At 45.6% G+C, this 27,686-nt stretch overlaps 1 protein-coding gene across 3 annotated transcripts in view; it reads left to right on the top strand.

Annotated features, from left to right (window-relative positions):
- Positions 1-977: 977 nt before the first annotated feature.
- The window catches only part of ppp1r12a (protein phosphatase 1, regulatory subunit 12A), a 48,769-nt gene continuing 22,060 nt past the window's right edge, over positions 978-27,686 (top strand). For all 3 annotated transcript variants that reach the window (XM_083691764.1, XM_083691765.1, XM_083691763.1), the window contains exons 1-4: positions 978-1,265; positions 19,742-19,872; positions 22,453-22,571; positions 27,387-27,546. In XM_083691764.1, the coding sequence (XP_083547890.1) occupies positions 1,029-1,265; positions 19,742-19,872; positions 22,453-22,571; positions 27,387-27,546 (647 nt within the window). In that variant the 5' untranslated portion in view covers positions 978-1,028. The remainder of the gene's footprint in view (positions 1,266-19,741; positions 19,873-22,452; positions 22,572-27,386; positions 27,547-27,686) is intronic.

Below are 27,686 nucleotides of genomic sequence, written 5' to 3'. Positions count from 1 at the left end.
TACTTGAGAAATACTGTATTTTGTGAACTACTGTTATTATTTTACAATTGAATATGTCTGATTACCTGAACATATTCTATTACATATTGATATACACAATTACTCAATTGAAACTTATTTGGGACGAATTTCATCATATGGCTTTCATTCACGTTTCATTCACGTTTCCTTCATGGGTGAATGCTCTTGATATATTATGTGACTCTAAGATTTGCAAGATTGCATTATCTGATGGTTACATTCTTGATTAATAAAAGCCTATGAAAATGTCACTCCTATTTTTGCCTGTTTGTGTGCCTGTCTGCTGTTGGCTCTGCAACATTGATTTCACTTCTTGTTTTCTGGAGAGCTTATGCAAACAGCAGCCAGCTCAATTTGCCACCTTCAATAAGCTGCGAGTTCTGCTTTGGAGGCTTAATTGTGCCCTTTTAGAATCTGTGCTGTTATATAAGAGTCAAGGAATAGGCGCTGGCTAATTTCCACTGCCAGTATTTTTGATTTTTGATTGGCTGCCAGTTGTATGGTTATTTCCAATGGATGAGCAATGAGTTCTCTGAATGTTGGAAATGTACAATTGAAGACGAATGAATAAGCAGCCATGTTTACCAATAGCCAATCACTAAGACAATAACCAAGCTAGAAATTCAGTTGATCTGAAGTTTTTTTTTGACTAATCTATTCCAAACTACACAGTATCATTTAAACCAATATTTGGAATGAATGAATTGGATTGCTTAAAAGAAAAACAGCTGAAAACAGCTTTGATCAAACTAAGAATGCCAAAATAAGACATAATACTGGGCTCAGTGCTTTCATTTCATCAATAATAACACTTTACCCCCTATCTGCGTATGATGACGTTATACTGCAGATCCTGAGGTGACGTTACTTTGTCTCGCGAGTTTATGGAAAACAATCCAGACGGTCCCTCTGCCCCCCCCTTCCCACGCCCCAGTGCGCTGTGGGATAGTGGCACTATAAAGTATATCCTCTCTCGGAGAAAGATAAGAAGCCCAAGACAGGAGGGGATGAAGATGGCGGACGCCAAGCAGAAGAGGAACGAACAGTTAAAAAGGTGGCTAGGCTCGGAGACCGACCTCGAGCCTCCTATTCTGAAAAAGAAGAAGACGAAGGTGAAGTTCGACGATGGCGCCGTGTTTTTGGCTGCCTGCTCAAGCGGCGATACTGAGGAGGTGCTCAGAATGCTTGACCGGGGCGCTGACATCAACTACGCCAATGTAGACGGTCTTACTGCCCTGCACCAGGTTTGTCAATTATATAACGTTCGGTTTCGACACTGCCCGTATAACTAGCACGACAACCGTAGGTGTTGTCAAAGATGGTACCTGTCAGTGTCAGTTATGGGAAAGAAAGGAGTCGCTCTCATTCCATGTTTACCTAGCTAGCACGCCCGTCTTTCTCGACGTAGAGACTGGGCCATTTATTGGGCTGTGTTGTGTTGATTGTATTGAATGGGTGAAGAACGCCATAACAGACCCTGATCTAAGCAGGGGTTTGTTGGTCGCATTCTCTGATTAATACCCTTTACAGAATGAAGGATACGTTAATAGTTATATCACTAGTTGGCCTTTGTCAACCAAGTAACTTATTCAAACGTCCCTCAGTCATGAAGAACGGAGCTAGCTTAGCTAGCTTAGTAGCTAGCATAACTAGCAGCAGTAGGCAAGCTGCTAGACAAACCACGGCTAGTAGCTACTTGTCTGGAATCGGAACTGAGCTGTCGCCTGCTAGCTAACTCTAAAGCTATGCAACTAAGTTAGCTAGCGACCTCCATATTGCTGACTAGCATTTCTAAACAAATGAACATGAATTGGTGCCGTTTAGAGTAAACAATGGCGGACAAAAAGACATTTATTTTCTAGGTTTGCTGGTCAGCCACTGGCTGCTAGACTAGCTATTTTACTTCCAGGCAAACCATTGCTAGCTGTCTGTAGCTGGTATTTGCAAAAATGGTGGAAAACGTTTATCTAACCACCTGAAGCGGCTATCTTGTTAGCTAGATTGTCAGCTAAGACAGCTAGCTGCCTAACCACCTGGATATTCAGCCATATGGAAAATGTAATTTGCTAGCTGTCAGTTTGGGCCATATCGAGACTGTAATGCAGTGATAGCCGTTCAAATTGGCGTTGAAGTGCTCTTGTTCTTGGACGTGAGGAGGGGGTGCATGCAATCAGAAAATGTTAGCTTCCAAGCTATGCCGCAGTCTAGTTTGAGACAGGGTAGAACGACTGACTTATTGCATCAGACATATGCATATTATGATTTTGTTTCAAGAAATGTTAAAGGAAAGGTTAAGCATACCCACTGTCTTTGATTGTGATAGCTAGCCTACTCATTGCTAACGGTTAGAATAGGAGCCACGTCTCTTGACATTGACCATAGACTCTTCTAAACAAGAAAGGTTTAACTTGGTTTAGATCCGGGAGTCGTGTTGTTTCTATGACAATATTGTGATTGACAGCGGTACAATTGATTTGCACCATGCAACAATATGCACTATTGATTTAGCAGAATTCCATGGACCAACCATTTTTCTGCTACGATCTGTATTACCTAATGTATTAGATTTGGCCTAGTTTTCCTCCGCTGCTCTAGTAAGGTTGACATAGTCCACCTATTTTCATATCTCGTCCTGTAATATAGTTTTACAAATGTGTTATGCAATTTGCATGAATTGCAGGTTGTAAGGTAATATGCCCGACCTATCAAAATACCTTTTGGCCCAGTCAATGTTAGGCATTCACTGAAATGTCAGTCATTACCGCATATTATTGTTACACTTTGAAATCAAAAGATGTATTCTATGAATTACAAAGTTGGATATCAAATTGTTATCTTTCTGCGACCTAATAATGGCTGACACATCTGACAGGGAATGCAATGTGTACTATAGGCTACCTGTCGCTTTCAACTGTATGAAATAAACCATTTTACATTTTGGCAGATGGCAAACAAGTCTACATGATGGTCACTGACCAAAATGCTAATGTGTGGTTAATGTGGTCACTTTGCATTGAGCTACTGATTAGGCCTAACTGTCCATCAAAGGCTCTACTCCACACACGTTTGGAAAATAAGAAAAAAAAAGCCTACATGTAGCCTACCGGTCACCTCCATATTACAAAGGTGACATTACAAACAGTTGCCAATGTAAAGATAGAATGAATGGTTTATGGAAGATCTCTTGCATGCTGAAAGTGTGTCTAATCGAAGATCTTGAGTGATCTCATTGCATTACTCATCGCCCAGATGTCCTATTTGCTAAGCAATGCATCATCCTCTTCCTCAAAGTGCTGTGATGTGCACCTTGATAAACTAGGCTAGGCTATACAATGCTAATGCAAGGCTCTGTCCCGCCAGGCATACTAGGCTTTGGAAGCTATGTCCTTGCATGCGGTACCATTGGTTGTTTGTCTTTTTAATCAACCCCTCGTTTAGCAGTGACTGAGTCTGCTTTCATTTCAGCTGGAATTAGCCAGCCCCCTGCGCAGACTCGCTGGGTGAAAACGTTGCCTTTTTTTGGACCGGTGTCCAGGGACGAGCAGAGTGAGAAAAGAATTTGCGATGCAGCACTTGAGACCTAACCATGTCTGGAGAGAGTTGGAGCAGCTCTGTAGGTGTGTGTGTGTGTGTGTGTGTGTGTGTTCCAGCATGTGATCCCTGGCTTCGGGGTCTTAGAAAGGAGTTGAAGGCGATATAGGGATTTTGAGTTTAACGTGCTAATCCTAGGATTGCAGGAAGGTCAGGCTGATGTTGGTTTGCTTAACCAAGGGGGAGATTGCCAGACTCGTCCGACATTCACGGCGAAAGTGGCTGTCTCTTGGTGTTGCCTCTTGGTTTGTTTTGGTTAGCCTAATCAGTCCTGATGGCTTGGCAAACTATTATCCACTGTGTGAATCTCTCTGTTCAAGGTGGATTTATCAGTGATGTTACCCTGGTTATTGAATCTCCCAAAAAGGAATGAGCCTGCCATTAAAGCGTCTTTTCAATAATGGAGGCCTTTAGCGTTAATGTGTCCCAGTCCTAGTCGAACAGAATCAAGCCTGGTAGATCTGATATGCTGATATCTCCCACCCCCCCACAATTTGTAACATTTATCCCGAATAACACCTCTCCCTTTATTGGGCGTATAGGATTAGTGGTCTTCCGCCCGCGGTTTGACTTGCGTATCTATTTATAGAGACAAACGCGGTGTCAATACCCATCATTGCTGTAGGCTAATAGTTTGCTTAGTGAGACATTGTGGTGCTTTTGGGTTCTCATAACAACTTGGAGGGAGGATCTACAGTATTTTGACCTGTCGCCATCAATTTTAGTAAGCAAACCTTACTCCACACTGAAATTCAGATCTATTGTATCTCCATGAAATGTTTCTAGGGTTGTCTAATGTTGATAACATCATGAGGTCGTTGACACAAGTCAGTGACCTCTGTTGTGTTGTTACTGGGTGGGTTCTCCTTGGATGTAGTGATTGTACTCTCAACACTGGTGAGTGCTGACGTTATAAATACCACCAGCACAAGTTCCCATCTGACTGGGTTTCAGGAGATGATAGGCTACTAAGTTTGGGTATGAGTCACTACACATGCTTTAGGTAACATGGCTTTGTAGTGGAGACCTGTAATACATTTAGAGGTTGTGTCTGTTGGTGAGTCACACAATGTAGTCCATCTCGCTTGAGAGGGTTTGTCTGAGGGTAACTCAGAAACCATCTATCATTGATGGCCTCCATGGTCATGGTGTGCTCCTGTTTTTGCAATTGGTCACCGTCGTTCTTGAGGATTCAACAGGTCCTAGATTCAATTAATTAGCGATAAGTAGAATCTTATGTTTAACAAAGGCCTGCGTACTCTGCAGCCCTTCAGGTCCACGAGTGAAGGGTAGCTGCCTGCAGCTGCGTAATGGAGAGGAGGCACAGGGAGTTGTGAATGAATTGGGCAGGATGGTGTGTAGATGTGCACTAGTCTGGGTGGGTAGCATTCCGGGCCCCGTCGTCCTGGCGTGTGCATTCCTCAAATGACAGTCGGTGGAAACCATGGCAAACGGAGAGCAGGCATTCCTCAGCTGTCACCTAACCCTCCCTCTCTCTCTCTTGTCCTCCCCTCTGTCTGGCCTGCCTGGGCAGTCGGGGCCCCAGCTGACTGTTGCCCACTCTGCCCCTTCAAGGCCATGGCAGAGAGATTAAGAGGCAGGGTCTGCACAGGAAAACGACCGTGTTGAACAACCCATACCTGACCTTTCTCTTGATTGATTCAGGACTCATGGTCCTTTTACTATGTTTTACAATCTGTAGCTTGTGCCTTCATCCTCTCAGGATTATATTGTCTAAGTTCTTCCTTACAGTCGATGGTTGTCATGCCATGGTATTGATAGGTTTCAGAATACAAGCCCATCCTTTGGACAGATGTCCGTTCGGCATGACTACAGGAGAAATATCTCCCTGTTCAATAGGTTACATGACACACCAGAATTATCACACTGGAATCGATTAAAGATGTCTTTCAATGTTACCGTGCAAAATGCCTTATGCCAGGTTGTTAGTCACTTGAATTTGCATACACAGGGAGTTGCATAACACTGACAGAGCAGAGAAAGCCAGCAGCAGCAGTAGTTTAGAATCACACACAAATTGCATGAATCTTGAAATGGAACAAACTGCCTGGGCATGGGGCCTCACTTTTACTCCCATCCAAATCAACACCAGCTTCATTACATAATTACCCCTGCTCCAGCCCCGACCCTTGAGTGCTCCAACTCACGGGGTGGGGCCTAATGCCTGAGTCAGACTAACATCTGTACATCACATTTCTCTACAGCGTTACCCTGACTCACCTGTTAGGTGAGTATAGCAATAGATCAATAAACTGTCATACAGCAGGAGGGATAAAGTTGTAGTGAAATGCTTTTTGAATGCACCTCTTTTAGTTCGTTAGTTGTTTGTTTGGAAAATGTGTGTTCTAAATGTTCTGAAGGTCTCTAAGTGTCTTCTTCACAGTCCCTGTGGCTGAAGTATCGGGCTAACTTTGGGAACATATGTCTCAGTCATGCAGCTCTCCTAAAATTCTGGTTCCCATGGCTGTAAACTCACTTACCTTTGAGTGAAACAAGGGGAGTTTAAGATTACCACGGATCACCTGATCCAAAGTGTGAATTTGCGTCTGTCTGGACCTGAAAGCTTAGTCCAGGGCGGCCTAATTTGGGCTAAATTAAGTTGAATTGAGTTGAATCAAGCTGTGACTGCTTACAGGGGAGCATGACGCTCCTCTCATTACAAGGGACATTTGATATGGTTCACCTTTGAAGATAATGAATAGAATGGTGCTCAAGAGAGACCAAATACTTTGTAGTCACTGTTTCACACCAAGGCCGAGATAATGAACTGGTAGCAATGCAGCTGTCTTAAAGGGATAGTTCTCCCAAAAATCACAATTTCTGACTCTTTCACATATCTTAGATGAACAAAATTGAGTTCATGGGGACAAAAATGCCCCTGAAAAAAAAATGGAATTTCCTACACTGCTGTATTCTAAATGTCTCTGCTCTCGCAAGATGTTACCCGACTATTTTGCTCAGTCTCTGGCTCTGGCCAGTTTGGCAATGTACTGGCTTTGCAGGCGTAGACTAGCACACAGCACATGGCACTGTGTTTGGTTTGTGGAGGAGGGGACGCTTACAGTAGGATGTCTCACTTCTTTTGTTGAAACCACACAGAGGAATGGCCTGAACCCCTACCACTCATAGTGCTGGGGCCCTGAAATTATGACCACAGAGGAGTTACTTCCCTGAACAGAACCGACTTAGCTTGATAAAGGTCAGCTGCATTAGAAATGGCAGCTCTGAATGAAATGTAACTGTACCCAACTCGGTTTTATGGTGAAGCGGTACAGCGAGATGGCTTAATGTTGTATCTCAAGTCATCCATTACTGCTTATGCTGTTTTAAGACATTTGACATTTTAGCGTTTAAAGAGAGGGCTTTTAATTCACATTTCATAGTTGTTGTTTTTTTCTACAAAGTTGTTGTTGTTTAAAAAATAAAATAAAAATAATGCTTTCGACCTTCCCATATGCAGCCACTCATGCATTTACAATTGCAAATATAGAGGCACAAGAATACATTAAAATGCCACTCAATTATTTATGACGTAGCATCAAGACAGATGTTATTGTTCTGTCGGCAGTCTTCTACGAGGGTGATTCAGAGAGACGTTCAGTGTGTAAGGTGACTTGAGTTTCCGTTTTTTACGATGACTACAATGTGTGTTTGTGTTCAGCTTTTCATTCAGTGTGGTATGGCTCACCTACCAAAAATATGAATCACCACAAAACCAGTTAGAGCCTCGTGCCTGATGAGTGACAACGCTAATATTAGAAACGGGCTCATAGTTTGGCACATTTTACCTGTTTATAATTGGCAGGTCTTGCCTCGTCATGCAGGCCATGTTGACGTAATCATTCAAGTGTTTCCTTGAAACCTGTAATCATGTGCAGGAAGGCCTTGTGGAGTTGCATTCAGATGCTTTTCAACATGTCGGATCATCTACTAATTGTGACTTCAATCCTGATAAGGAGTTAACTTAACTAATATTCAAAGATCAGGTACCATATCTCTTGAATGTTTCTCAAATTTCTTTCTAGCATGTTCATATTGTAAGTATCTGACATTGAAACCGTGAGTTGATGCGCCCTACGTTTGGAAGGTCTTGAGTGGTGAGGACTGTCCTGAAGTATTTGAGATGAGTGTCACTACAGGTTGAAACTGGTTTTCCTGCGGTTGTAAGTAGAATTCCTCGACAGAAGTCAACTCGACCCCAGTATTGCCACGTATGTGCTCTTACGTGACAGCCAGGCTGTGGACTTGACCTGCCACTCATTTTGCCCCGGGGAGGTCATTCGACAGGCGCTCTGGGGATGTCAACAAACAATGTCCAAATGGTCTACTTCTCAAAACGGCAGTGGGAGCTCATGAATAGAGGATGTCCTTATACTATGTAATTAGTTACCATGTAAGCTAGCTTCACTGTTGTTACTGGAGTAATAAGTGTTACTAGGCTGGTAGGGCAAATAACAGATATGCTACGGGGTAATTTGTATAATTTCAGCCTATAGTTCTAAAAGTAGAGCTTCTGAGTGAGTCCTGATCCCAGTCGCGTGCCCTGCAGTCTGCATGTGGTACGTCTGGAGTCCAAGCCATGGCAAGGCGAGCCAAAAATGAAAGTGAAACTTCAAGTATTGCTGCTTCAAAAATACTGGCACTGATAAACTAGGGAATCCATGGCTGAATGAATCCGTGAATCCAAGACAGTGATTCGGTTCATAGATTCTATTTGTACGAACTACGGACAAAGTAAGTGGTTTAAAAAGTGATAGACACAGTCCTGAAGATCCTGTGGCATCTCTTTAATATAAAAGTGTCACCATATTTGAAACCAGAAGCTGCCGCCATAACTGGTACTCCCTCTCTCCTGAATGCCATCTGATGTCGCTGTGTGTGTTCCTGTCTATGCAGACTATTTCTCACCCATACGAGAGGCCATAGCTCTCTCACTTCATTGCTAGGGCTCCCCAGGTTGATGAGAAATAGTCCTGGTGAATAGTTACCTGTTGACACATTTGTGTAAGGTAAATTGGGAGGGGAAGCTGCCAAGATCTTTTGACAGACAAACGCTCCCCCTCTCTTCCCCCACGTCTCCGGCCATGCTTGAGCTTTGCATAGTATTGAGCCGCTGCGAAATGTTTGTGGGATGACTTCAGCCTGTCAGATTTTCTCCCCCCTGTGGCACGGTCTCTCCTCTACTCTCGTTTGGTCATGAAGCCAACCCAGTGTTGTTTGCTCTCCAGCAGTCACATGCCTCATGCTGAGTGTGTTTTTTTTTATGAGATGTTTTTGAACTGAAAACACCTGGACTCGAGACTGTGAATTCCTCATTGTCTTATGCTGAGGAGGACAATTAAGCTGGAGAGTGTCTGTTTGTTGTCAGTGGGAGGGAGAGGTTACATTCTTTCCATTAATCTGAAAATGGCCTCATCTCCAGCTGATGAAGTGGGTGAAAGGTGAAATGAGTGCACCAACAACTGCACCGACAGGTAATGCCCTTCTAGGCTGTTTGCAGACAGTTAAAAGGCAATGTCGGCCTACGTTGGCAATGTGAATCGCCAGAACATCAGGAGACCTTACAAGCCATTCTCCAATGCGTGTGGTCCCCAATTTGGCTATTTCCCTAGCCTAGCCCAGCCTAGCCTATAGGCTTAGTCCACCACATGCAACACAAACTTCACTGTTGTGAAGCAGTCTGCCTCGTCCTCCTTCTCCTGCTCAGTCCATTGATCTTGATCTTGTTTTGTGCTGAGCCACCACATGCCTGTGACTGTGTGCCAGTGAAACTGCTGTGTGCAGTTGTGCAGCCAGGGCCTTTTAATTAGTGTGTGTGTGTGTGTGCCACTGACAGTTGAAGAGGCTAGCAGTGTAGGAAACAATACAGGCTTATACATTCTATAAGGAAATGTTTTTTCCTGTGAAACCTGAATGCACATTTTGTGTTGCACAGTTTATCTTTTTTTGTTATGCATTCATTATAGTGTAGATTATGTTCGATTTACATATTTTTTAGAGCATGAATATGGTGTCAGGTCAGTGAGTCTTAATGAGCGACTATCCCAGATGTTGATGGCTTGCCAAATAAGTAATTAAGTCAACCAAAAGCTCTCTGCCTGTCATGGCCTATATGCGTCTGGAGAAGGGAGAAGCTGAAGCAGATCCTCCAATCACAGGTTGGTTTCAACCCTGATCATAATTCTTTTGTTAAACTGGAATACCTTCAACCCAAAGGCAGTTTAGTCTCCTCAGGCCCCAGTGAAGAAGTGGACATTACAGTGCAGTTTGCATTCTCCAGGGCTCAGTGAGATTTGGCGTGCCTAGGAGTGGGCAAAACTCTGCCTCCACCAGAGCTTTTGTGTCCACTCAATCTGTTTATTTTCACTGGCTAATTAAAGGTGTGCCCTCTGTCGTCCATTTGAAAGCTCAGGACCGGGAGAACGTTGCTCCTCTTCTTTCCTGGGAGGGGAGGGAGGGGGGGGGGGGTGTTGGGGAGACTTTCAGGCAGAGAGGAACAGGAAGTGTGTGTTTATTTTTCTCATTTCCTTACCAAGGCTCCACAAGTGAGCTCTGCTTCATTTGCTGCCTGCTTTTATCACCGAAGCTTCCCCCCCCTCCCCCACTACCTTCTCCCTCTGCCCCCCTAACATGGAACACACACCCAGCAACATTGGCCTGCACTCACTCTCCCACTTGAGACCCCAGCCAGCATATGTCCCTCTCTCATTGGAGGGCAATGCAACAAGCCTCCTAATTGTATAAATAGTTTCCTCATTCAGTAGTAGTAGGACTCCGGTGTCACCACTGTGTTGTAGTGCAGTGAGGTAGACCATACTATCTGATGACTGTATTTTGACAGTTGCAGGCATTTGGCAGAACCAGGAGCTAGTACGATCATGTCTGGTTAGCTCGGCCCAAACAGTGTAATGTGTGTGTGTGTGTGTGTGTGGTCCGATGTGTGACATTCCGTCCAGATCATGTATGGATTCTGATGTGTTGAATCATGGGTGAATGGCTAGAACCAGTGCTTCAGAAATAGCTGTGGTGGCGATCCATTTTTGCCGTGGTAATGGGTATGGATCCATAGAATTCCTGGCGGGCAGACATTTCCCATGCCCTATCCGTTTAACCTCTGCAGTGCTTGCTTGGGTGATGACATGACGTGACCCAAGTGTGGTTTGGGTAGAATGTCAACATTGAACACGGAAGCTCATCAGCATTTTCTGCGAGCGGCCGTTGGATAAGCTGCATAATGTACCGTTTAGATCAGAGGAGTTGCTCTGATACACTGTCTCTTGTGTTTCTGTGGCTGTCTGACCTCGTTGCCTCCCTCTCTGGTGCCCCCCACTCCCTTGCCCCCCCTCTCTCCCTGGACCCCTTGACAGTAACAGCTCATGGAAACAAACTTGGCTCTCGAGCAGGGCTATTGTTTTGGCTGCCGAGCGTAAACTGAAGTGAAATGTACAGTTACAATCTCCCTGACTTCCCCCCCCCTCTGCCTCAATCCTGGCCTTCTTTTTCCATGGGAATCCCAGGGCCATATATGGTCGTCCTCAGCAGCAGCGGTGGCAGAGGCAGCGATTTCTCTGAGCAGCCGGTTACAGCTCCCAACAGGGCTCATCAACTGGAGGAACCCAGCTGGCCGCCCCACAGTGCTCCAACCCTTCCCCTGGCCTCCTGCAATAGCGCAGTAGCTGTGTGCTTTTAACTCCCAACACACACACACACACACACGCACACACACGCACGCACACTTTATTTTCCTCCTGTCTGTACTCATACATTTTCTCTCTCACTCGCTCCTTCTTTTTTATATTCTCTCTCTCGCTCTCTCTCTCTCACTCACACACACACACACAGGCGGTAAGAAGGAATTCCTTTTGTGGAAGTGGCTGCGCGCCTCTGAGCCGATGACGTAGCCCGGGAGGCGTGGCTGGAGCGTCGATCCTTGAAGCCCGGAGCCCCGGAGTATTACTTATCTGGGAATGTCTCCACTGGTATGTTTGACGAGGCCTCGGCTGCAGCCCTGCTAGGTGGCTGCGGAAAGGAAGCAAGCTAGTGGGGGAGGGGGAGCGAGGGGGCCAGCGTTGGTCTCCAGCAGAAGTAGCTGCTTTGCCCCTCCATACTGCTGCTTTATAAGGAGTAAATTGGGTTTTCCCTGAAAGAAAACAAGCATGGTGTTATTGAACTTCACCACGGATGCCCTATCTCTCGTTATTGCATTAGCTGCTGACTCAAAAAGCCAGCAGGCATATTTGTGTTGTACATGTGATATTTTAAAGCCAAACCCTTGATAAATGGTGTTTTGATTTTTCTGACAGCTACTCAAATGTTGCAACCCTCTCTCTCGCCTCAGAAATTAAATTACCAGTTTCATTTTCCCATAAACCAGTGAGGCTTATCCAAAACACATGAGCAGATGACGGCAGTGTTTGAGAAAATGACAGAATGGAGATAGTGGATACCGTGGAAAGGACGAGCAAGTTCCACATTTTTATGATTTGGTGTTGATATTGTGAAGGAGATTATGCTATCGTTTGGGTTCTATAATGTCATGTTTTGAAAGGGCTCAAAGTGCTTGGTGGCTGTGCCGTTGCTTTGATCCCATCCAAAGCCCTGATCACAATCGCAGCGAGGGTGACTCAGGCCTCTGTGGTTTTGGGTTTGAACAGCTGCTCGGTTACCGAGCTGTTCTCCCCTCATGGCACACAGTGTTATGGTTTGTTTTAGTAGTAGTAGTTTGGTAATCCGCGATGAAGTGAAGCCGCAGCCGGTTCCTCTTCTAGAACAAAGGTTTCTTAAACCAGGACTCTGTGCCAAACACACACACACACATACTCATAACTCATAAAAGCCAAACAATACATGTTGTATTTTTGTTGGGAAAGTACTTCAAAAGAATAAATACTTGCAACTGCCATGGCTACTAGTGGATGTAATTATCTTATGCACATAATGAGCCATGCTTGGTAGGAGACGTAGTGGAGAACATGGCAGGTCACTCTGCGCTGTGTCATTCTCCTCCTGCTGGGCAAGGCTCGGTCCCACTGACAACCGGGCACAGTCAAACTACGGCCCTGATTTTATGACTGCTGCACCACCCAGACACTTGGTGTTAGCAGTGTGGTTGTTAAACATTGGCATGTGCCGCTGGCGTTAATGTAGCGTAGCGAGTCCATTGCTCCTAGACCTTGACGTTCGGAGAGCCCCCCTCTCTCAGCATCAGGAGCAGTTTTAGGCCGGGTGTTTTAGTTGGCCACATCGGAGGGCCCTGCTAGAGGAAGTGAGGAAGGGGAGGGGTCCTCAAGTGTCTTCTCCTTGATGTGGAGTGCTGCTAAAGTTAGCTTACAGCACTCTGCATGATGACCCGGGAAATAATAAGGCCCCCCCACACACACACACACACACACACAAGCATGCGTGCACATAATATGCATGTACACACACAGACTATGCTATTTTTAATTCCAACCGTTAGATGTCTACAGCTATTAAGCTACCTTTCCCAGTATATTACCATTTAACTATTTCCTTTTGCAATACATCCTTCCTATTTTACTGTGATGTCTTACGAAGGTCTTGAACCTCTCTATTTTTATCTTTTCTGTCGAGTTTGCCCTAAAAATAAACATTTTTCATAAGGGCTGGAAAACCAGCTTGGATTTAGATATATTTTCTGTGTAATAGAAGCTTTAATAGAGGTTTAATGCCTTAATATTTAAGTTTTAGCCTGTCTGCCAATGTTCATTATATAAATATACTGGTTTAACTTTATCTGGTTGACCATTCCAAATAAACTGAAAAATGTTGACTTTAAAAAGAGTTCTCCATGAGTCAGTAAAGCTATGCATAAATGTGTCAACTGCGGAATCACTGAGTTAATCAGGGTCATTTCTTTTGTAGATGGACCGGTGTTTCCCTCTACATGGTGTCAAGATCCTATCTTTTTTTTTGCGAAGACGGTGCCTTTTAAAGTATGGAAACAGCCCACTGTCCTTTTTCTGAACTATACAATGGGCGGTGGGCGAACCTGTCACTGCATACAAAATCTCTTTTCAGTTTCTTAGATGAAAAGGTTGAATCTTGTGTGATTTCATTACAAAGTACTGTAGATAGAGAACATCATCTTTATTTTGTCACATGCTTATTTTTTGTAGCTTCCATTTGATCATATCTTAGTAGCCAGATGAAATGTTATGAAATGTTTTTAGCAAAAACTGCTCCCAGGATAGCAGTATTGAATCATTATTCTAACTGTCACCACACTACTAGATTGATGGTATATTAACCTACTATTGACTTTGCAGATACTTCCATCCTGTCCAAATACTATACTTGGAGATTGTAGAGATGAGCACCGGCTCCTTACTGAGTGGTCCATCTGCAGAGTAGTTTTGTGTTTCTATCCTTTGACCATAATGGGTCATGAGAACTGTGCTGGTGTGACACAACTTCAACCACGGCTAGAAGTCAGAAAGGAGAAGGAACCCCTCGCCCTCTGTTCTCAAGATTAGCTTTTGATCTTGTCCTGCGAGGTCTGCTTCATGCGCTGCCTTCGGGGTCTATCTGAGCAACCCCAGTGTGCTTTAAATGAAGTCTTTTCTCTATTTATTTATGTTTCTTACAAAGTCCCGACAAGGCTGAACTCTTGTCCTCTTTTGGGCTTGGTTTCCACGGCAACGGCCAGGCTCTTGCAGGGGGTGGTGTGTGTGTGGGGGGGGGGGGGGGCGAGGGGGCAGACGTCATGGGTGCATTTTTGGGCCTACGTTTTGAGAACGGCTTTGCCCATCTTCTCCGCCCGCTAGCCGGGGCTCGAGCCTGAATTCCTCTGTATTATTTTAGGATTAGGCCAGCGCATATGATGGACGCTGTTGTTTCGGCTCTAATCTTTTCCATATTTATCCCTGCTGGTCTGGGAGGGTTTATTAAGTTAATCTATAGATAGTGCCCAGTAATCAGCCCCATGTGGGTGCGCCAAATTGAAGAGAATGTGTGAAGTGTGAGACGCAAGGTCCCACTTCACTTTGCCCCTCTTTCTCAGACAGACAGGAAAGTCGGTTCTTGTAGCATGAGCTGAATACAGCCGTCATGTAGGCTTGCTAACTTTATAGCTAGCATTTCTCAACAGATGGTTGGTTCTGTCATGTGTGCCACATCAACACCTAGACTACCAGTTAGCTCCATCTTTAGTAGCCAACCACATTTGACGGTCAGAGTCAGCACAGGAACAGAGCATTTGCATTAACCCACTGATATTGTTTCCTCCAGTCACACGTCTGCAACTAGCCGAGCTATGCCAGAGTAGCCTTTTCCTGTGCTAACACTGGTTTCCCGTGTGAGGCTCGCCTGGCGTGTGTTTATATGGATCAGGTTTCATTGGGGTGTTCTGCTCTCACCGTTCCTGACTACCAGAGACGGGCTTCCCGCCCCTCGCCTCTCTGGGCCTCGAGTGCCACTTCATCCCAGTCACTTCCTGGCACACACAGACTGACGTGCCACTGACGATCATCGGATGTTCCCACAAGAGATTTTTCGGAACCGGCATATAACCCGGCCCGATAAACACACACGTTTGATTTAAGAGTACACTTTCGAGTGTTTTGAAAAGAGCGCTGTTAGAACAGTCTTGTATTGTGGCGTTTTAAGATCCCTCATGTGACACAAGATGCTAAGTGCTTGGTGATGGAGTGGGCGCTGCTGAAACCCTCGCAAACGCAAGTGAAACCTGCTGTAAAATTCCCTTCGCAGAGTCTGTATTTTTAGACTGTGTAAACGACACAAGCGGGTCTTCAATCTGTGCATCAATCTGCTCCACAGCTACACTCAAATAATCATATCCTAACCGGAAGGAACAGGCTAATATTTCCATCTCGACTTGCCTGATAAACTTGATTGACCTTAATTGGGTTTCGTAGCACCATAATAAGTGAGTGACAGAAATGGTAGCCAATAGCAGGCTTGTTGGGGACGTCCATAACAAAACATACAATAACCACCCCTCTGCCCTGCCCGGTCAAACCATTTAATGGTTAAGCAGACCTCTGTGTTTGGAGTGAGAGGGATGTACATGATGTGCATTTAACTCTATCGACTAATTAAGTGGAGAATCCTCTCTGCATTGATTAGTTTAGTAAAGCTCTGTGTCCTGTAATTGTTCACTTCCCAGAAACCCTCTTGCCTCCATTAGGGGGGCATTTCCCAGAAAGGTCACCTAGCTTTGAGGCCCTGCCCTTTACTGGCAGGCAAAGGCTAGTTTTATCTGTTCTATGGCTGAAGCACCTGCTCCGGTGCAGTGATATCCAGCTGACCAGTTCCCCCCCCCCCCTCTCTCGCTCACACCCCCTTTCTCTGTGTGTCTGCGTGTGTCCGCCAGCCAACCAGCCAGCCAACCAGCCCTGCTGTCTCAACACTGTGATAAGCGCTAATGAAAGTCACACTCGGCCATATAGGAATTCCGCCTGTGCCGGGGAGGGGAGGAGAGGAGAGGCGTGCTGCAGTTTTCCGAGAGGATGGATTTTTAGCCAGAGCATACAGTGACCCTGGCCCTGGCCCTGGCCCTACCCCCGGAACGCATGGGACTCTGGCTTAGTTTCAGGGCCAATGAGACTCCTGACTGATCAGTCAAATCTGTCATAGCCCCTGTTGCCATACTTAGATGGTGTCTTTGTAGTGTGTGTGTGTGGTTTGAAAGGGTTCTATTAATGACATTGCTCTGTATAGCTGAGTGTTATTAGAATAATAATAATAATACAGGAATTGAACTGTAAGCAATGAGTCGTGATGACTATACAAAAGAAACTAGAGACGCCACAGCCAGCGCTGCTCCTTTTACCTCTCTAGCAATGAGCAAACACTACTTGGACTGAGACGCCACAGCACAGCGTTGCTTCTCTTCCCCTCTCCTGTGCTGCGTCGCCCCTAATGCGCCTGTGACATAGCCGGCTCTCTAGCGAGCGCACTGGCCAAACAGGTTTGAATGGCAACGTGTCGGCGGTGGAGTGAGTCGGTACACGTCTGTGCTCTCTGTGTGAGCGCCGAGCAGGCCCCCTCTGTCAGAGGCCGGTGGCGGTGCGAGGCGGGATTTAACCACAATGCTGCCTATTATTACCCACATTAATAGTCAGATTAGCTCCCACTCTCTCTCCCCATAGTATGTTTAGCCATCAAATAAAGATGGCTTTGTGTCTGTCTAGATCTGCGTTAACCCCCTACACGCTGAAAATCCCCTTCAATAAAAGATGGGACCCAGTGCTGCTCCCATTGCATTCCTCGGCGGCTCCTATATTGGTAAAGGAATGTGCCGTTTCCCCCCCCCCCCCCCTTCACTTTTAACAGTGGTAGTGTCCCTCCTGTGTCGGTCTGTCTTACAGGCCTCTGAGAGATGCCGATGTACGTGTCTTCTTTTCCCCCTTCTTCCTCCTCCTCCTCCTGTCCCCCTTGCTGCTACGCTACGCGTCCCTTGATGTGGGCAATAACTCTGGCACCTGTCAGCCATGGACAATTACAGCCATTAAGGGATTACCATTGTTGGGCTCCTGTAGCTGGTGGGCCGGGCCTTGGGAGCTGATGACGCACCGGAGAAAGATGGACTGGAGCTAGCACTGCGTTAGCTTTAAAAAAATGGAGAGGAGGGGATCATGAAGGATGGTTGTCACTTTGCGAGAGATGGAGGGATTACAGAAATAATGCCATTTTTATATTTTAGCAGCAGTCACTGTCTTGTACTTTAGCCGAACTGGGCAAAGCATTGGTCCTGCATGTGCTATTTGTACCCAAGGGATGGTGACACAGAGGGATGACTGAACTCTTGGCAGACTATCCGAGAGTCATCCGTCACTCAGCCGATGAGCAGCTGTTTTGAGCGGCGCTTCGTGAATCGCTGTCTGCCCTGAAGCAAAGTGAGATGAGCCCATCGAGTGAAAGGTGTATACGCACCTGGAGAAACTCTGTTGAGCAGAGCCTAAACAACCTCTTCCTTACTCCCCCCCCCCCCCCCCCCCCCCCCCCCAACACACAGACACACTCACACACACAGCCCTAGATAAGAGCGGCGAGGCCCACGCAGGCTCTCTCCAGCCCTGGCCATATATGGGGCTGTAAACTGCCCAAATTTGGACAAGGATTCCAGCCAGATAGTCGTGTGCCCCAAACGTGAAGCCGGTGTGTGTATGTGTGCGTGTATGCGTTTCCCTCTCGCTGATTTGGTCGTCATAGCAACTCGCTTAGAGAGTGGGAGACTTTACATGCTCACGAAGGAGGGGGAGATGTGCGGGGAGGTCTTAAAGTTATCGAGAGATCAAGGTTATAGGAAAGCAAAGCTTTTTAAGGACATTAATGGCAATAATACCCATAGTTTAACAAAGCAAATAAATACAAAATGATGATCTCCCTTGTCCATTTTATTAACATCAAGAATTTAGCAAACCAAGGTTCAACATCTTTGTGTTGCAGTGAAAAGAGTTACCTGTCCTGATTGACTTCCAGCAGCGAGAGGGAGCAGGGCCCCTTTGGGCATTACCAGTTGTGAATCCACTTACTGTAATGACTGATAAACCTGAAACTGTTGCTGTCAAAGTGAAAGGTTGCTACACTCGCTTGGCATTGCTTTGATCTGGTTGCTTCTTGTTTTTCCCTGCTTGCTGGCACGCTGCTTTTCTTGCCAGTCACCTTGTTATCTGGCCAGCTTTGAAGTGGGTGACATCTTAACCCCTAGGTCCTCGCTGAGTTCACCCTGGAACTGCCCCAGCAGTCGTAGTCCCCAAAGCAGCATGCCTCAGCTCCCTGCAGCTCTCTCTCTCCCTCTCTCTCTCTCTCTCTCTCTCTCTCTCTCTCTCTCTCTCTCTCTCTCTCTTTCTCTCTTTCTATTTTTCGCTCTCTCTTTATGCGCTACAGTTGGTGGAATGTGACCTCGCTCGTAGATCCACAGTCCACTGCCTTTCCTCTCCTGAAGGGTGGCCTTGGTCTCCCCTTATAGCTTAGCCCTCAGCCCTAGAAAGTGGACGCCCTCAGCTTGTTACAAACACACGCCTGGACGTGTGGGCGTGTGCACACCCACTCACCCACCCACTCCATGCATATATATATATATGCATGCTCATACACTCCCACATGCGTTGGTTTACATGGTTGTTCTATCGCTGTGTTATTTTTCTGTTGCAGCATTGCATTGTCGCCTATGGTGTATAGCCATTGGGTAGCCTAGTTGCAAGGTTGTTCACTGAGGAACAGGCTAACTCCATCACCATGCCTTTACAAAGCTTACCAATGTGGGCCTACCCTTAACAGCAGGTTAAAACAATGTTCTTACTTGGGTTCTAACAGACTTACTACACAGGTGTGTAGCTTTTACGATGCTTATTAATCTAGGACATGCATACAGAATTCAGTTTTGTGCATGTAGGCATTTTGAAGTGTCATTTCAATGTTTTTTCCGTTTCCTTGACTCTCCTCAAGCCCTGGCATGCTTACATGAAGACTAAGCAAGCTTCCTTTAGCATTTCTGACTTACCGGTTCTTTGTTTGTTAGAATGCAAAGGATTAGCCTGTTCTTGAGGACTACTACAGAATAGACGGTATGATAACAAGTATGTTTTGTGTAGCTCAGGGGTCTTTTCTCCTCAACTACACTTGACTAGGGTGAAATATCAGCCATGTTATTGCGAGTTGCGCATAAATCCATAGGGAGGAGGTGTTTCATTTGAATAGGACAGTCTGAACAATGATGTACATCTATAGGACTGAGAGAGAGAGAGATTGAGGGTAAAGCATGTGCATCTTTTTTGTAAATGAGCTGCTGTGAAAGCCCGCTCCCAACAGCAGTAGTATGCTATACTCTGTGGTATTCCAAACACCTCAGCTATGTCCCAGCATTTTGGGAATGTTATCCATGCCAACATTCCCCAACAGTTTCTGGAGATGCGGGACGATCAATCAAAAGGAGCGCAGTGCTCCCGGAGTTGGCCGCTGAAACAGGCCGCCCCCTCTGACACAGGCCTCCTGTCAGAGGGGTCAACCGGGTTCACACACGCACGCGCACACACACACACACACACACACACACACACACACAGACAGAAAGGTTCTCACACTTTTCCTAACATGCTTTCTGTTTCTCTGTCTTCCTCAGGCCTGCATAGACGATAACGTGGACATGGTGACATTCCTGGTGGAGCATGGTGCCAGCATCAACCAGCCTGACAATGAGGGCTGGATCCCCCTGCACGCTGCAGCCTCCTGTGGATACATGGACATAGCGGAGTAAGTGCTGCCAGCCCAGAGAGGAGCTCCCGCTGAGGGAGATACAGATGTCAGACTCAATTGATGGGTGTTTACTGCAGATAACTGCAGACTTTATTTCACCCTTCAGGCAGACCTTTTGAGGTTTTTTCTGGGTTTGAAGTTTCTTGCCAAGCAAACCTTGAAATATCCTAATTCCTGTTTTGCCCATGTAGCGTTTATGATTTAAAATACTTTGTTTAGTATTGCCATTCTCTCTGAAATGTCTTGAAAAAACAGTTTCCTTTTATAATTGTGTCAGGTCTGCGAGTAGCCATCATGGATGGGGTCCCGCTGCAGGCTACAGAGACGTCTGGAGATATTAGCTGGCTCCAGGGCCCCCCCACCTCTCTTTGTCCCCCACAGAGGGGACCACTAGGACACCACCTAGCCTCCATTAGTGACCTCTGTCTCCCTCCACGCTGCCTGTCTGATTGATGGCCCACCTCCCCAGTTTACTGTGTCTGGATAACCTGATTGTATATTGGCCCCTTCACCTTGAGGAAATAGATTTCTTCTATGGTAGCAATAACTCACCAGTGCATCAAGAATCAATGGTCAAGAAGTTAGAAATTTAACAGTGTTGTTTCTGCGTTTGCCGAGCGTTACAAGGCCCCCATTCCCTCAACTTTATGGCTGACTGAATGCATGTAATTCCGCTGCCTTTTCATAGAGAGAACATCCATTACTATAACCTGTCTAGTGTAGGCTGGGCTGGATATTGGCAAAGACCTCGCAATCTGATATGTATTACGATACATGGGTCACAATGCCATTGTGATACAATACATATGGCGATACTCGACATGCATTTACTGGAAATTGGAAATTTAACTGAAAATGTAACCTACTGCTATATAATATATATATATATATATATATATATATTATGTGTCCTCTTTCTGGTTTGTGATTACATGTTTATGGGACCAACTGCCTATCAGATGGCTACAGCGTCTCACATGTTTTTGGTGGTGTAATAAATATCAGGGAATCAGGGTCACCAGTCATTTGTACAGTTTTGCTCGAGTTGCTTTTGGGGTTTTCTTTCCCTGTCCTTTTGAGGTAAGAAGGCCGTTTTATAGGGAACAGAAGACAGCAGAGATGATATCAGTGGACATTTAAACAGGCTAAGGAGTGCTGAAGGAGCTCACTTGCACTCATTGTTCTGTATATTGGGAGTGTGCTGTGACCTGTTTTACTTCTGTGTTATATTACAGGAGCCTGGCTTGAGCATTATCATCCTACAATCAGAGCCCTACCACAGAGCTGTCCAAGCTAGAGCAGAACGTATTATGGTTATTGATGACTGCAATTACTTTTATGGTGTTCCATCACTATAATTGGTTGAGAGATACACACACACACACACTTTTATTTTATTTTATTTTATTTATATATATATATATATATATATGTATATATAACACACACATGAAGGGTGTGAAATTAGCTGTAAAATCTTCAGATTGATAATATTCAGACAGTGACGCCAAATGTCATTTCTACTGTGTATTCTCTCATTAGCTCGACGCTAGGACAGGGCTGCCATGTTTCTGAAGACAAGGCTCTCTTGTGTTTCCCACAATGAAATGAAGGAGAAATGTGAGGGTCCTTGTACGATATGAGTGACTAATGGAGGAGCCTTGTCTTAATGTGTGACTCCGGGACCTGATGTGGGTGGTGGGTGCATAGCTGAGCCATCTAACCCCTTAGCCCCGTCTCCAGTAATGAGGCCTACAGAGCCGGAAGGCAACAAGAGCTTTCCCCCAAAGTCTTTGGTGTCAAACCCACAGCCATCCAATGTCAGGGTTGGACTCTAAACCACAAAGCCGCCAAACCTTGTAAAACCCAGCTAAAATAGGCAGAGTAGAAAGTTAATTCAAGACAATGTAAAACTTTCAAACGTGACGGCGGTTAGTGATTGCCATTGAGGGAAAGTCGCCATGGACGTGCTGGTTTCAAGTGGCGTTTCGTCCTAATGAGAAGGGCCTGCATCTCTCCATGGCTTAATTGGTAGCAGCAGTAGTCAAGATGTCCTGTGGTAGAAGAGGCTCTTGAATAAGTGCATGGGGAGAAATCATAGCGGTGAAGGGGATCATCTGAGAGTGATGGGCAGCAAGCGGTGAAACACTAATTATGCTGTGAATGTGGATGATCTGCTGTTGGTTGTGTCTGACATTGTTTGCAGGCAGGGCGAGTTCTAGAGTGATGAAAGCCCTCAGGTAGAGAGGGATAGGTTGTATAGACTGGCCTTTCTGAGGGGTATCCATTACCACTGGATTGTGACACTCTGGTCATTCATGACAAATTCGTGTATATATAAAATAGGCTGTGTTTCCCAGCAGGTGAGGTCAAGGGAGTGAATTATTGACAGTTATGGTAAATCCATACATTTTCCATTCCTCTTAAATATGTCCTGCTGTGAGCGGTTGGACTATGTCTGTCTTAAACTTTTTCCAACCCAACAAAGTCTGCGGTCTATGGTTAAGTGAAGAATGTGTCTGTGTGTTTGCTACTGTGTTCCCTGTCCTGAGTGTGTGTGTGTGTGTGTTTTTGCAGGTATTTGATCACTCAGGGGGCCCATGTGGGAGTGGTAAACAGCGAGGGAGAGACACCACTAGACATCGCTGAGGAGGAGGCCATGGAGGAGCTTTTGCAGAATGAGATCAACCGACAAGGTACCTCTCTCTCTCTCTCTGTCGACATCTCTGTCGACATCTCTGCCCAATTCTGGACTACTGGGACTTTACAACTCACTTCTCACTACTCAAATCAATTGCCAAACTACTTGTTAGAACATACTACTAGAGATAGATACTACTAGAACGTACTAGAGTAATTACAGCATTACATTACTACACAGGTTTAAGGGTAATTTGTTACCCAAATTTAGATTACTACAATCACAGATGAGTGTTTGCTACTTTGCTACCATCATTCTGTGTTTTGCTACCAGCCAATCAGTTATGAGCAGCCTTCTAAAATAGCTGATTGAGGGAGTGTTGTGTGTGTGTGTGTGCAATGGATAATGGTAAATGCATCTAGGCCGTGTGGCCCGCAGTCACATCAGGCAGCAAGTCTTGGCAGGACTCCAGTCCGTGCGCCCTCAGCTTGGTTCAGTAGTACTGCTGTGGCCAGCAAGCAACACGCAGAGTTGCACTGGTCTCACTCGCCCTCACTAATCCGCCCGTTACCCAGGCCTACGTACGTACATGATGTCCAGGTATGTCATGCGTGCACCGTGTCATAAAGGATTTATGAAATCAAGTGAGCCGCAGCGCCACGTGGTGTGCTTGCTTGGGGAAACTTACATAATGGGGAATTGTGATCCACATAAAAACTTGGGCTTCTTTGGTGAGACTAAACTGGATCGATGGAGGTTTCTATTTTTGGCCGGGGCATTCTTGAGATGATGAAACGTAGCTAGCTAGCTATCCCCACTCCCCTGGTGAGAGGCCTTGCTCAGACATGTGCTAATGGCCCTGGGGGCAGGGGATGGCTCCTCTCCTCATGTGGCAGTATGAGCAGCAGATAATGGGGATCTCCATCATAGCTTGCTTGCTTGCCTAGCCACTCCAAATGGACCCCTCTGTGTGCCACCCCACAATCCCACCTCTGCTACTCAACTGCTACACAGTGGAGTATTACAAAATCACAACATGTTCCGAAGGCACCTAGAGGGAATAGCTACACATAAGGCACATGAACTAGAATGGTGTCACAAGACACCCTACAGACCCCCAGCCATAATTGGAATTATTCGTGAATTGACCCGCAGGTGTAGCCCAGTAGTGGAACCCCAGGTGAGCTACAATGACATGAGCCAGATCTGGATATGTGCAAGAGGAGGAGAGGGCCAAGGGTTCTGGACCGGGGTGGCTGAGTTGTTTAGGCCACGGCATGGTCAGGCCCCTGTCCTTTTAACACTTCTTAAGGGCTTAATATGCAGCATGCATTCAGCGATAATTACCCCCGCCTGCTGTTTGTTAGCATGTTACGCTCCTTAAAAGCATATTATGTAACGGCGGCAGCTTAGCCCACACCCACGGGAGCCGTGCACGTCTCTCAGCCGACGGCAGCTGTCAGCCTTCATTTGCGGGGCCAGACTGCGGCTTTGGGGCGAGGCGTCGGCACGCCGCGTACTGCCGCCGGAGATCCCACACTGACAGACACAAAGCACTGCAGCATCACAATGGGACACCACTGCATTTACCATAGTCATGTGATCGACTGTATACGAGAGGGCTCAAGCCTTTTTTAGCATGGCAAGTTTTTCACCCTCTGGCAAATGCCCCTTTTTGGATGAGACCCCATCGAGGAGAATGAATCCTCGATGGTCTTGACCTTACCACAATTAAGGCTGAGCTCCATTCTCTGTGTTCAGAGGTAGTGTTACATAAGGGTTGTGTAACGCCCCTGTATGTTTGTAATGTGATTTTCTCCTCTCAAAGAGACCCCAGTCATGGGGTTAAACTTGTTAAGGAGGGACCGCAATTCCCCCTGCGGCTGAGTTGACCTTCAGATCCTCTCCCAGCCTCACATGGGTCAGGTGACTGGGCTGCCTCACTGCCACCCCACCTCCCCAGAAGGGCTGCCTCTGGTCCCTGTCATGTCCAGGAATGCCCCCCCCCCCCACTAGTGAAGCCATGATCCCCACCAACCCCTGTTAGTTTCACCACTCAGTGGCTGGGGGTCATCTGGCTTTGGGTAGTCAGCAGTTTCCTTCAGCTGAGATTAAAGCAGTTTAATTTTGTCCTGTGCTTTTGACTTCCTCAGAGGCCTGGGCTATATGCTTTCCTTAGAGGATCCTGATGTTTGCTTGAGGGTAGATTCTTTTGGACATTTTCATTTTGGCTTTACCAGACCATATGTAGTCTTGAGAGAGAAGGAGGGAGAGAGAGTCGAGGCTTAATCAGTCTGTTTTTGGACTACTGGCTTTTCTCTATTTATTTTCTCAGCGCCCTGGTAGAAGGAGCAATGTTCTCTTGTAAAATCAGCTTTGAAACGCTGCCAGCTTCTCCACCAGGCTGCTGGTTTGTGGTCTTATTTAGGGTCTATTAGTCTTCCTGCTTTTTATAGAACTAGTTAAGGCTACTCCCTAAGCATTTATATAAAACATTTGTCCTACCTTTCACTGCAGTAAATTATATTCCATATTGTAGTGGACACAATTTAACAACACCTTTTTGACCTTTTGAAGAAAGTCTCAATAATTGACAATGTTCCTTGCATATTTACTCGAGTCACATATGGTCGACACTACTCCTTGCATTTTCTGAAACTTTTCTTAAATATACAGTCATTAAGAATTAAAGTAATTAGATAAATAATTTGAATCACATTCCTAATGCAGTTAGTTTCATTATTGCACTCCAGATTTCTCTCGCCTTAATGGTGCATTTGTCAACCATGCATTTGGGAGATTGTGTACATCTCTAACCTTTTGTACCACAGTCCACGTTCCAGCAGTGCTGGCTGTACGCTGAGCAGCCCAGAGAAATAAAGGACTAATTGATGCCCATTATGACAGCCCAGTGTATTGCATGGACTGTACTGAAGGGCAGAGCGTTACTGAACACTGCAGCCATAGTGCCTTCTGCCCACGACTCTAACCCCTGGGGCAGCTTGAACCGATTGATCCAGCCCATCTCACTGTTCTGTCCTCTATTGGAAAATATATCTATTTAATTGGACCATTTCATTTGTTCATTGAGTCAAGGGTTTTTGTTGCCGTATAGACCCTACCGCTACACCCCTATTTTAAATAGGCTTGTGTATTGCCCGTCATAGCCTGTACACCATCATTGATGAGAGGAGTGTAAAACTCAATGGCATGGCTTTTAGTTTAGGATGATATTCATACATTGCCATTTAAGCGGAATTCTAGCCCTTTATGGTCATTATTTTTGTAAAAGACAACAAAAAATAATGTGGGACTGTCCTGAACTGCAGCTAGTAAACAATACTTTCTTGTCCTTGGGCTTATGAGACCATTTGAGACTTGAGTCTTCTGATTTCTTCCCACGATTGAAAAGCAGTGTTCACTGCAGACAAGCAGTACTCTGTCAGTGAATTTGTGCAGGAATTTTGACCGAGCTCCCCTAGCTGACAGATCTCTGTCCCATCGTCCCTTGTGTTCTCCTCCGCTGGCCTTGGGCCAGACTTCTGGGTAAAGTTAACTGCTCCCTGTCCATCCAGCCAAACTCAGACACTCAGAATCTTCTTTTTACGTTTTTATTTAGTCACGGTTCAGCCAACTAATCTCATCAACCACGACAGGTAAAGTCTTAACCCAGGCACTTAATCAGTGCTGACTTGACCAAATCCGATCCGTTGCTGATTGAATTCAGACTCTTTTGTTCCCTGTGATTTTAGAACTACCTCTTATTGAAAGCTGTTTTGACTTTGTTTGGCTCTCCTCACAAGTACTTCCTGCTGGGACCATATATACTGAAATGTAAGTCGCTTTGGATAAAAGCGTCAGCAAAATGGCATATCACTCCCCTATTCATGAAATGGGGAAACTAAGTTGAGCTATTTGCAGAATGAACGAGATCAGTGACCTTGCATCTTGTGTGGAAACGGTAACCTAAAGGATCACCTGAAGTGTTGGTTTATACCCCTGTGCACTTCTGCTCATTGTTTATGTAGCTGAGCACAGTCAACCCTCTGAGTAGTGAGACACACTCAACGAGCACTCCAAATGTCCGCCTTCTCGCGTTCCAGCTGAGTGTCAACAAGACAATACAAGCCTGTTCTCACAACAGCCTTTATAGTGTAGACTATAGCTTAGACATACTGACCCACATAGCAAGCTTAGGGCATTTTGGGTTTTTCTCCAAGAGCTGTACTAAAATTTACAGAATTTAGAAGTAAACAATTCAACAAAGAGGTCAGGTGCTCAACATCAACCTCTAGTGTAGAGAGAGGAGTGTTATTGTTGAACTTTGGGGTTTGATACTTTTGCTTTAACTCCTTTGCTGAACCACAAGTAGATCACATTTACTTAAAGTGTAGGCCTAGGTGGTTTGGATTTGATGTATGACCATACAAAGAATGACAAGTAGTGTCTAACTTAAACATTTTTTGCGTGTGGTTATACAACGTTCCAGGTCAGATTTCTTCTGTGTCAACTCAGAAGGAATTCAGTCCATTTGACCTTTTCATTCATTGTAGTTTAGTTTGAAATAGAACTCTGAACTGTCGAACATTGACTCAAGGGCAGTGTTTGTCAAGAATTTGTGTCTTCAGTGTCCCTTCGGTGTCTAGTTACAACTAATTTAATAGCTCCTTTGAGTAGCTTACGTTCGTTCCCCGAGGTTTGATGTTGGACAGACAGACCGACAGCATCATGTCCTGGCATAGTTCTGCCTCCTACTCTTTGTATCCCTAGTTGAGCTTAGGTGTTAGAGCGACTACCTCTCTCCTTTAAGTAGCCGTTAATCCCCGGCCCAGACTAATGATGGTCACCTTTTTACGCTCCTCCCTGCCAGGGGTGGACATTGAGGCAGCCAGGAAGGAGGAGGAGCGGATCATGCTGAGGGACGCCCGGCAGTGGCTCAACAGTGGTCAGATCAGCGACGTCCGACACGCCAAGTCCGGGGGCACCGCGCTCCATGTCGCCGCCGCAAAGGGATACGCAGAGGTTTTAAAGTAAGTCCGGCTCCTTAACTTGCCTACATTACCTCTTGAACCAACTATAGTCCTTAGGGGTGACCGAATCTATAGTCCACCTCTATCGGTTGTAGACTTGTTACTTTTATTAATGATGATTCTAAGATGAAGACACAAAC

Source organism: Argentina silus (assembly GCF_951799395.1).
Source record: "Argentina silus genome assembly, chromosome: 20".
Classification (NCBI taxonomy): Eukaryota; Metazoa; Chordata; class Actinopteri; order Argentiniformes; family Argentinidae; genus Argentina; species Argentina silus.
Note: the sequence above shows the minus strand (reverse complement) of the source record. Positions and strands in the feature narration are given on the sequence as shown.